The sequence below is a fragment of the Coturnix japonica genome, chromosome 4 (genome assembly GCF_001577835.2).
Source record: "Coturnix japonica isolate 7356 chromosome 4, Coturnix japonica 2.1, whole genome shotgun sequence".
Taxonomy (NCBI): domain Eukaryota; kingdom Metazoa; phylum Chordata; class Aves; order Galliformes; family Phasianidae; genus Coturnix; species Coturnix japonica.
The window spans coordinates 12,194,403-12,205,730 of NC_029519.1; the positions used below are offsets into that span (position 1 = coordinate 12,194,403).

The window sequence follows — 11,328 nt, forward strand, 5'->3', positions numbered from 1 at the left end:
ATGCTCTCTAGATCTGCTACAGGTCTGTGGAAGCACTCAGTCTTCTACTCAGTGATCACACTTCACCCTTTTTCCACATGCTTCATTTTCTGTCTAGAGAGCAGAAAAACTGGGATGGGGGAAAAAAATCAAGCATTATTTTAACTCCATGTGCCAGCTCTCAAAAGTGTATCATCTTAAATGCAAGGCCAACATGTCCCCACCATCCACAAAAGCAACACACAATCATTTAATGTTGGCCCATAAGATTAAATGCTTTTGAGAGGGACAGAATTCAATAAACACAACATTCAAAGAAACCTGAAAGCTTCAAAAGAAAACATTATTTCAGAATGAGACTGTGAATCACTTTTCTGCACTGTTAACAACTGAAGCACAACCCATCTCAAATATTACCGGAAGCCTTCTCAAAATTCCAACAGGGCAGGAAAATAAGTTCCTAAGTCCATAACCGTAGTTATCCACTCACTGGACTCCACTTTCAGGAACACCTGAATCTGCCAAGGACTCCAGGAAGCCAAAACTTGTCTTTGACAGCTGTCCTGAGGTACAAGGGGAAAATATGCAGCCCTTGTGCTGTTAGTTGGCTTAGAGGACCTCCAGCAGTGATGCTTCAGGTTGTGATTTCCTGCATTAACACACATACACTATTCATCTCATCTACTCAGCCATGCTCAGCTTATTTACTATATACACTTAACACATTGAAGCAGTAGTGAAAGAAAACAGATTTGTCATTTCTTCTTCCAGCCTGAAAGTTCAAGAGACACAGGAGCGTGGATTAAAAAAAATTTATTGAAAGTTGTCCAAAATGCAGCCACACAACTTATCCAATCCACTACAACTTCTCATCTGCATGGTTAAAAAAACCGCAACAACCAACCAGTTGAAATGTCAAACAACTGAATTAGAAAAGGTAAGGCACTTGAGATGTGTTAATGTAGCAAAATTGCATAATAACAACATTCTACTTTGAATGATAAAGCTCTTTTTGAGCTTAAATCTACAGTATCCACATCCTGTAACCCTTCGAGACAGGCAGAAGCCAGTCTCATATTTTCCCTCTGACTATTAACTGCCAAGGCCACCATAGCTTACAAAAGGCAGTACTGCTGAATTAGGCCACAAACATTTCCTGTAGTGCAGATGCTGAATTACAAAACAGCGTGGGCTGAGGCACAAGGTCTTCAACTAAAAAAATCCTTAAGACAAAGAATCTTTACAAGATAAAAGAGCAAAAAGCACATCCATGTAATTGTAAGGCTAAGGAAGCTTTCCTAGAGTAACAACATCTGGGGTTAGATATCTCAGCCCGCTCCCATATCCTCCCAAGGACAAAAGGCTGAAAACAATTCAGAGAAAGCAGTCAATGTGAGAACTTGCACTGTGACCAACATCCTGACAGCAGATGCTGAGAAGTAACTTTAAGGCCAGTTAGAAACTTGTAATTATGCAACAGATAATTACCTTTGTCATTAGCTTTCCAGGTTTGTTATTTTTGGAAGGGAAGTGATGATCACTGAGATAATAATGCTTAAAATTCAGCTGTGAACCAATATTTACAAATCAACTGATTTGTTTCATTATTTGACAAGAGAGTTTTTAACAGTTAAATGAATTGCGCTACAACAAATAGGGACTTCAAATTATGGGCAGCAAAGATTACCATAAATTTTGCCTATTTACTAGGAAGAAGAAATACACTAAGTTTCTGATTTTTTTCAGTCCTGAATATCAAGTATAAAAGTCATTAGTAGGTCATTCTGTACAATGTTGACTGAAATTTTTACCATTTGAGCCATTACTTCCTGGTATAAAGTTTTCCTTCATCTGTGAAGCAATCTCTTGAATCATACTGTAGTTAAATGCTCTTCTCAAACTAGACATACACCTTTAGGGTATGCACGTCCTGAAACAGAATCCACAGTACGCTCCAAGGGTCACACACAGACTGAAGGAAGAGACAGACAGGTACGTGAGGCTTCCTCAACCATGCAAAGGCACAACAGAGAAACTACTGTCACCTGTGAGGATGAGCAAGAAGTATCTGAGGGGAAAAGGCATGCAAAAGAGATTATCCAACAGAATTCAAAGTACCGTATCTGATAGCGTAAGGAAACAGTAATTCTAGATGCAAAGTTTTGCCTTCCATCAGATTTAAAGTTGCATCAGGAGATGTAAAGCTTGTGAGAGATTGCATCTTAATACTCTGTCCTCCAACGCACATTGCTTGTTATATTTAAGGCACTGCATGTTGTCTTTGGTTCAGTGTTTAACTATCTCATTCAGTGTAAAGAGAGGTAGCATGAACCACGCATCCTTAGTTCTTCTGTTCTATTACACAGTTTCATAGTCACCACCTTCTTGATGTTACGGATTCTGGAATCCTTTAACTCATTAGGAAACTGCAAGAACAAAAAGAAAAGCAAATATTCATTAATTTTATAAAAAGCAAAAGCCTGCAACAGCCTATTTAGCTTTCCACATATTCTCAGAATATCTGAATCAAAAACTAAGGGGTAAGTAGCTGTGGGGAAAGTCACTTAAAAGCAAGACAGCAATATCACGTCTGATACAAATTTGCAGAAGCATGTTAGACCACTGCAAAGAACAGGATGAAAGGTAATCAGTTATTCAACAAGACATTCAGGTCTCTTCCAGTGTTAGAAAAGTATTTGTGAAAATCACATTTTACTACAGAGACATTTATACTGCCACAATTTAAAGAGTCACCCAACCTGTGAGTGTAGAAAGAGCACAACAGTGGGTCAGCAGGATTCTGTAATTCACAGGTTATGGATATTTCTGAGGAGTTGGTGGAAGAATACCAAAAAGTACAAGAGGCTTTTTAAGCAGAATTTCGGAAGCAGTAAAGTACTGGGCTAGCTTCTCATAGCATGACTATGGGCTTTGCTAAGAACTGTTTGGCAAGGAGCACAAGACGTCTCACAGTGAGTTAGAGCAGCAGCTGCCCTTGAATTTCAGTCATGATAACAGCCAATAATTTCAGGAATTCAAAATTATCTTCAGACCTCTGTCTTTATTACAGCAAAATCCATACAATCCCAGTCTCAGAAGGTGAGATCACTGAATAAATACTTATACTGCAAACAGATAATGAGGACGATTCTGATTTTAGCAAGTAGCCTTCTGCCTCCACCTCACTGTTTGAATCTAATCCAGGTGAGGCGTTCCCTTTGCACCCTATCCCATAACTCCCACCTCCTGCTGAAGACAAACACCCCCACCACCTCAGGTAATGACCAACACTATAAACTTTTAAGCAGGGTAAGTAAGGCAGATATTTTCACAGTATGTGAAAAAGCTGAGTGGGGATCTGTCAGCAGCACAGTACTATAGATTGGGAGCCAGAAATATTGCTCTTAATCACTGTGAGGCTAATCAACTATTTGTTTAAGGAGTGATTGCTGGTAATCTTTAATAAACAGAAATCTTGGGGAAAAAAAAAAACCTTCAGTGTTCACGTGTGCTACAGAATCCTAGGAACCCACTGATGCTCTCTCTATGCTAATAGACATAATAACCCATCATTATGGCTTCTCATAAAGAGTACCATATTTTTGCCAATGCAATTCAGGATTTGCCTTCTGTTATTATTCCCAAGGTCTTCATTTGTATTCACTCCACTTTCTCCATAACCATCTCTGGTGATGTAGCTGTACTGTGATGCACACAAAAACAACGACTGAAGCAGCAGAAAAGCAGTACCTGTATGGGTACCCATGGTATTTTGACCTGAAGACAGACAGTAGCCAACTGAAAAAGAACACCACCAAGCCAATACCAGCAATGCACATGACTGCAAGAGATGCAGAATAAGACCATAGTTAAGTGACAGCTCTCTCCAAAACTACCACAGTTAACAAAATCATCCTGCAATATTTACAAGCTTGGTCAGACTAAACCCCTATTATAGTCATCTAGAATATTTTGTCTCATGATCATTTCCTGGAGGTTGTTTTGTTGTTGTTTTTGTTTGTTTGTTTGTTTTTGTTTTAGTAGCAAGAAACTTACATTGACTTGTTTTTATTCTAACAGATCAGCCTACTTTTATATTAGACCACAAGCAATACTCTACTCTTATTCTCTAGTTACCATAGCATTAAAGTTTGAGTCATTTTTTTCCCCTTCTTTAATTCTTCCTTGAAGAAAATAACAACCAATTGTGAAATAGAAACTTATTCTACTATTATGCAATCAACTGGAATGTTGAAGAGTCCATAGAAACCCTGAATACCAACATTTGTCTGAAACTAATAGGAAATAATAAAAATTAAAATCAACCAATGTTCACAATTTGAAAAATAAAAAACCCACCAGCATGAAAGCATTTCTATTAAATACCCTAATTTTTATATAACGTGATTCTAGATGAAGTATTAGTACTTACTCTTTCTCTTCCCCACATCCATGTCAGAAGTAGCAGCTTCATGGAGGAGTACCATTCCTAAAGTAACACCACCATCTGTGGACATTGTTTAAGGCTAAATCAACAAAATACTTAACATAAAACACACATTCCTCATTTCTTAACCTTGAAAAACTACAGGCTTTCTGGTCTAATCAACAAATCTAAGGGTAAAAAAGAAACAAATTGAAGAGAAAGCGATTAACTTCACATGACAGGATCCTGGCTAACTCCTGCTGCTTTAAATGTCTTTAGCAAAATGGCAAATCTGCTCCATGATGTCACATACAGCATTAATGCAAACAGGCATCAAGAAATAATTATGTTACATTCAAATGAATGTATCAGAAGTCCAACAGTAGCAAGAAAAAGACTGTAAGTCCCTTACTGAATTGAATTTTTCAGTATTAAATAAGTCTTTGATATGGAATACACAGAGTTGAAAGCTTTTTTTAACCCTTAACAGGGTATTTAAGTATTTTTTACTTTATGTCACAGAATTACAAAAAAACAAAGGAAAAAAACCACAAACGTATCTCTTGCTGAAACTGGGATTTTGGGAAGATTAAGAGAAAAGGGAAAAATAGATGAAGCCACTCAGTAACTACAAACCTCACCACTGCAACAAGAAACTTGTTAGCACTATACAGTATTGAAGAGGACAGGTACATTATAAAGTAGTTTTGAATCACACAGTTTAAGAGAAACTCATTCATGTGCCTGTGTGTGCTGTTAAGTACATCTGTGTACCATAAAAACACAGACAATTTGGGACAGCAAAGCGGAAGGGGAAATACAGCATTAAATAAGACTTATTGCCTAGTAAAAATAAGGCACAAGCTGGTACAATGACAAGACAAGAAGAGCTTGACTGAGAGAAGACTTAAGTCACACATGATGGATAAACACATGCACAAAGACAATGCACAGTCTAAAGACACGTCTTTATACAAATGAGAAAAAGCCACCTCAAACCAGCAAGATTCTGCTTACCTTTCTTGATGGCTTAATATCAGCATGAAACAATCCTGACTTGTTAGCATGAACAAGAGCTAAGGTTAAAGGCAAGCCAAGAAATAAAAGAACATTTTTCTACTCAAAGATCAATGTCATTAGAAAGCTGTAGTTGTCACCAGTCTCTACAAGCTTCTCACCAGTATTAGCAGACAGACAGGAGCCATGACAAAACACTTATAGAAGCGGCAGCAGCATAAGCCAACAGGACTGTCACCAACAACATGCGTCTCAGTAAGGATACTGAACAGAAGAACAATGTGTGTTTCTGCAACAAACTGGGCTTGGCTGCTTCCATGGATATAGCTCTGTAAGAGACAAAGAGCACCTGAGTTTTAGGAAGACTGGAGTCAGCTTTGAAACAATTAACAGCACCTATAGAGCTTGGAACTGCATGTTGCAATGATTACTTCACAAGACAACAGAAGTTCTAGCATGAACAATTTCATCTATTGAACAAGAATTGGGCATAGGAAATACTTCCTGTACTATCATGTGCAATCAGCCCTAAGTACTGTTCAATAATATAATCAATATCATAATGCAAGTGCTGCTACAACCTTCATTAAATAGTGTTCAACAATAGCACTATTTAGTATGTAAGACCCAACACAGACACCTCTATTTTTCTGTTAGCTACTTAGAACTGTAATATCTCTTCATCACTAGGGATACAATATGTACACGAGAGAAAAGGCTGAAGTATTACAGGAAACTAAATGCTGAAAAGCAAACATGAAAATAAACTGAATAAACTCTTCCTCCAAAATATTCTGCTTCTTAACTACATACACGAATCCCTTTACTCTTTAGGGGAGTGGAAATAAAGAAAACTAGGAAAAACAACAAATACTTACAGCAGCATGGGGGAAATCTCTATCCCAAATTAGCAAAGATGATAGCATACAGGGGTACCAAACTGCTTACCCTAGAGTATTATTTTAGTAACTTCTTAGCTTTCTTTAATTACTAGAATAATCAAAGTTTCCCCACACAAAAAGACCCTGAACTCTCTTGGTATTAAAACAAGGCAAACAAAAAAAAAGCTTCAAACATGAAGCTGAGCATGTTGCTAGATAGCAAAACTAATTTTACTACTTCTAGTCCAATTAAGAATTAGTTTTTCTAGCTCCCAAAAAGCTTGTTTTGTGAACAGAAAGCGATGCACTTCTTTTAGCAATCCCTCTTTTAGTACTGATACTATTATATAGAATAGAAATGCAGAAATATAAATAGAGAAAAGAGACTTACCACTTGTCCTGTATGGGGGTTCTTATGAGCATAGGGTGGCCCTCTAATATGGTTCCACATCTGACCTGATGTCATTGCTAATACAAAACACTGAATAGAAAAGAATAAAATGCTCCTTAGGAAACTCTTTTCTACTCCATGTCTTTACATTTAATACCAACAAGTGCCAGGTTGGAACACCACCTTAATCTAAGCCTCTTATTAGTATAGAAAGATGAATTATTATCAGGCTACAGAAAAGAGCAGCAAAATACACCTCGTTGTCCTCTAGCAGGTTTAAACAAAAGCTTTAATTTTTTTTTTCACTGAAATAAAACTCACATCAACCAGGTAGACAAGAATCATCATTACTCACCAAAGCAGCAAATGCCCAGCCTGTTTTGTTATACAGAAAATCCAGATTGCTCCCACGCAAATACACAAGGCCTCCAATGACGGCCAGCAGCAGTCCTAACATCAGTGGCCCAGCATAGTTCGGTGGCCTTATCACACGAATCTACACACAGAAGATAACTGCGTTATTTTCCTCTTAGCAAGATTAAATGTAACATCTTTGTACCTAAAAAACAGCATATACTAGAATAGAAAAATATCAACTCCAAAAAAAACAACCTCCCACAAGTTCCTATAAGACAGCACTGACCTGAAAAAGAAAGTTTCTTCCTCCTCTACACACTACTACCTTACCTACTAATTGAAATAATTTCCTTCCTCAAAAACACAAGAGAAAGAAGAAAGGTGATTTTGACCACCTTATCAGGCAACATACTAGAACACTAAGTAAGGAACCTTAAAGATATAGTTAGGTGCCCAAACAGTCTCTCAGAAGAGACACCTTCCACTGTACCAGGCTGCTCAAAGCCCCACCCAGCCTTGCTTGACATATTAAAAGGGATAGAAGATTATGTAAGCATAACTATTTAGCCCATCTGAGAGTAAACTTATCAACAAAACACAATTAACAAATATCACAGCCAGAATTACATAACAAGGAATGCTGCAGAGGTGGTGAGGGATAAAGCTCCTCTCTATGCACACTTACATTGACATCAGTTCTGTCAGCCACCCAGCGGGCGAGCTGCTCAGCTGCAAAGCCGCGCACCTGGAGCTCATACGTGTCACCTCGTTTGGGCTTCCCTTTAGCAGGAAAATTAATGAAGGTTGGAGCAGAATTCATGTTTAGCTGTATTTAGAAAATCCACAGGAAACACAACATCAAAGGTCTACTTAGCAACACATGCCTCCAGTTCATCTGCATGGTGCGACAGTCACCAAATCAATTAGAAAGCTTAAGTACTCAATAAATAAGTTTCACAATTACTTTAGCAATATATACCACATACAGCAGCTTACATTGCCGTATTGCATAAAAACAGACCAAGTTCTTGCCTTTTCTAAGTCAGTAATTAATACCACTCTATACTTAAGGAGTCAATCAGTCTTTAACGCCTAATCTACCACTCCTTTTGTAACCAATCCTAAGGACTTCGGTGTTTTCTGCCTTGCTTCTTCCTAAACTGTAGGAGAACCCATCTAAAAGGAGACAGGCCCCAAAGCAACAGTCAGATAAGCCAGCATATCCTTTGTGCCAATTAGCTATTTTTCAGAGCTATTAATGCTACTGCTAAATACCATTGCCCTCTGTTGTTCTATTTATTCCTTCCCTGAATCTGAGTGGCAGCTTTTAACTTCTGAGCTCAGTAACTCTACAAATCTTTAATTGTTGTGGTATGTTTTACACACGTCTTTACCCTCATCATCCAAAACACAAGTTAAAAACAGAACAGAAAGAGAACGTTACCATCTGAAACACATCCGAGCCTTCATCAAAATCCACCATAGCAAAAAAGATCTTATTGGTAAACGCGCTGGAATATCGCCAGGAGTTTGCCAGGATCTGATATTCTTCATCAGCTTGCCTGTAAACACACAAAGCGAGATGCTGTGCGTCATGTATCAGCCCCAACACAGATTAAACAGCAGCTGCAAGAGCTGGAGCCCTCCATCCCACTGAAAGGAGCCTCCTCTCCACATAAAATAAACACATTTATTTTCACCAAATGTAACATCAGGCCTACTTTAGTATCATGTACTTTTATGACATGGAAGAGTTAGTGTTTTAAATTCAACCTCCTACAAATCACACGAGGACTTTCAAGCTGCAGTTGATGAATTAAGGCCGTACTTGCACACAACACACTGTCTGTGAGGCTGCAGGGCAGTGAACATCACAACCACCGAGTAGTTTCTGGGCGGTGCTTTCACAAGGCGGCGGAACTTATCGCCGTTCATTCGTATCACGGATCTTTTGCTCGTCCACTCCATCAGCTGGCTCACTTTTTCTGACAACACCATCTGAAAAGACAGCCAGATAAATAGCGTTAGTTCTCCTATGGGTGCTTTATCCCTCTAATCTCTCACAGCACAGACTTGAAAGCCTGTACACTGTGCTATATTCTACAAGAACAGAGGCTACACGATGGGCCCTATCACTCCACCGCACCAACCCGGCTCCCAGCTCCCCCGGCCCCACACACCCCATTGGGGCCATGCCGACCCCCCTCACCTCCTTCCTCTTCTGGCCCGCAGCTGGCGGCCCACCACAGGCCAACAGCAGCGCCAACACCAGCACCGGCATGGCCGCCATCACTGCTCCCTGCCGCCGCCTCGCACCCATTGGATGACACCGACACACACAGGGTTAGCACGTCACCCATGCGCTTCCTATTGGGGCGGCTCTACCAACATGGGGGTAGGCGGAGTAACACCCCCTCCCAATATTGCAGGGATAATACGGGGCAATGTTTTTACACCGAGTGCTCGTGTGCTGCTGCTATTACAAGCATTATGAGCTGCGAGGTGCTCGGGCTGCCCGGCTCCTCGCTGTGGGTCGAGCTTCGTGCCGGGATCCCCTCCGAAACCAACAAATATGGAACAAAAATGCACGGGACTCCGTGGCTGCTCAGAGCCGTGCGCTTCCCCGCCGTTATAAACGCGTGTCTATCGCTGTGCCGAGAACTTGAAGGGTGTAGGAGAAATAAATGTGTACAACGTTCAGTCGGTAGTAACGGGCTGAGGGGTATCAAGTGCTCGCGCTTCGCTCTGCCTGGGAATGTAAGTGAAATAGAGCGTTGTTGCGCTGCGGAGCTCACCGCGATTTGTTTTTGTTGTAAAAACCCTTCATCTGTTCGGATTCTGTGGGTCGGGATTAGCGCGGTTAGAAAGAAAAGAGGAGGAAAAAAAAGTGGTGTCAGAAGTGGGATTCGAACCCACGCCTCCATTCGGAGACCAGAATACCCAACCCGCCATGGGAAGGCGCGGCACGCCTTGAGTCTGGCGCCTTAGACCACTCGGCCATCCTGACACTGCGTACGGAGCGACCGCGGGGAGGCTCTTATTGCCTGCGTCATCGGGGGTTTGTTTTCCGGACAGTCCGGAGCCTGCAGAGCAGAGGAACAGCCGCTGTGTGCCCCCAGCTACGCAGCTCTCCCCGCTCGGGCTCCCTCGGAGCGAACACGGCGCTTTCCCGTCGCCGCTCCGTGGCGCCCCGGCGGAACTCCATTACCCAGAGTGCTCCACCCGACGGCGCGATGTATCGGCGACTTCCCGTGCGGCCATTTTGTTTTTCAGTGCTGTCCAAGGGTACCGCGCTCTGTCCCGCACCATGTTCCCCGTGGCCAGGGCTGCTCTGAACCTCACGGGTAAGGAAGGAGCGGGCTCTGCGGGTTGAAGCTGCGCTGGGTGTCTCGGGTTGTTGGGGCAGCCCGTTTCCTCAGGGCTCTCTGCACGGTTAATGAGGTTTTTTAATGCTGATGGTTGCTATTCTGGCAGTGGAAGATGCGGGTTGTGAGTAACTTGATTTCATATTCGAGCTGACTTCTGTATTTCTAATTCTCTTTAACGTCCCTTAGCTCGTGGTGTTCATCGTACTGCAGTGAGACAAAGCCATCACCGCAAACACGAGCCCAACTTCCATGACAAGTACGGAAACCTGGTGCTGCTGGGCGGAGCGGCAGTTTTTGCTTCTGTCTGGGGCTATGTAAGTCTTCCTTTGTGTTACTGCTTTGCTGTGATGTGGCTGTTAACTTGTCAGCTGTTTCCTTGGGCTGCCCAAGCTATTCAGGATCACAGAATTGTAGAGGTTGGAAGGGACCTCTAGAGATCATCGAGTCCAACCCCCTGCCAAAGCAGGCTCCGTACACCACATCGCACAGGTGATTCTGTGACATAGAAACTGCACTGTTTAAGCCACGTCCAACATAAATATTTCCCACTTTCTTATTGAAAGACGAATCCGATGACATGTTCTAGTACATGAAATCTAAACTGAAAGCAGTAGGAATACGCAGCTCTCAGAACTGCTGCTGCACTGTCAGAGTTAATGCTGTTGATGTTCATCCCCACAGGTGCTCACACAATCCGGGATGGAGTGGGGCTTGTCGCCAGTCGGCAGAATCACTCCTAAGGAATGGAGGGAGTAACAACCTTTGCTTGTAAAGAACTGCTCTGAGCTTCCACGAGAGGAAAAGAACCACATATATGTATTAACGTGCTGTTCCCTGGGTACCACTTGTGGCATTCCCGGTCTAATAAAGATGCTTAAAAACCTGTCTGGCTTTTTGATGTTTCCTTTA

The 11,328-nt window shown here is 41.5% G+C and overlaps 2 protein-coding genes and 1 non-coding gene across 3 annotated transcripts; 1 reads left to right on the forward strand and 2 right to left on the reverse strand.

Annotated features, from left to right (window-relative positions):
• Positions 1-776: 776 nt before the first annotated feature.
• On the reverse strand, positions 777-9,396 carry MAGT1 (magnesium transporter 1). Its single transcript, XM_015860452.1, has 10 exons — positions 9,261-9,396; positions 8,880-9,049; positions 8,496-8,613; positions 7,737-7,877; positions 7,050-7,190; positions 6,695-6,784; positions 5,688-5,751; positions 4,412-4,486; positions 3,730-3,820; positions 777-2,405 (listed from the first exon to the last, which is right to left on the reverse strand). The coding sequence occupies exons 1-10, from the start codon at positions 9,369-9,371 to the stop codon at positions 2,390-2,392; spliced, it is 1,017 nt and encodes a 338-aa protein (XP_015715938.1). The 5' UTR covers positions 9,372-9,396; the 3' UTR covers positions 777-2,389.
• A 546-nt stretch (positions 9,397-9,942) lies between these two features.
• On the reverse strand, positions 9,943-10,058 carry TRNAL-CAA. Its single transcript has 2 exons — positions 10,021-10,058; positions 9,943-9,988 (listed from the first exon to the last, which is right to left on the reverse strand). It is a non-coding gene; the product is annotated as a tRNA-Leu (tRNA).
• A 200-nt stretch (positions 10,059-10,258) lies between these two features.
• LOC107312769 (cytochrome c oxidase subunit 7B, mitochondrial) lies at positions 10,259-11,304 on the forward strand. The gene is made up of 3 exons (XM_015860453.1): positions 10,259-10,395; positions 10,606-10,733; positions 11,101-11,304. The coding sequence occupies exons 1-3, from the start codon at positions 10,359-10,361 to the stop codon at positions 11,173-11,175; spliced, it is 240 nt and encodes a 79-aa protein (XP_015715939.1). The 5' UTR covers positions 10,259-10,358; the 3' UTR covers positions 11,176-11,304.
• Positions 11,305-11,328: the final 24 nt, after the last annotated feature.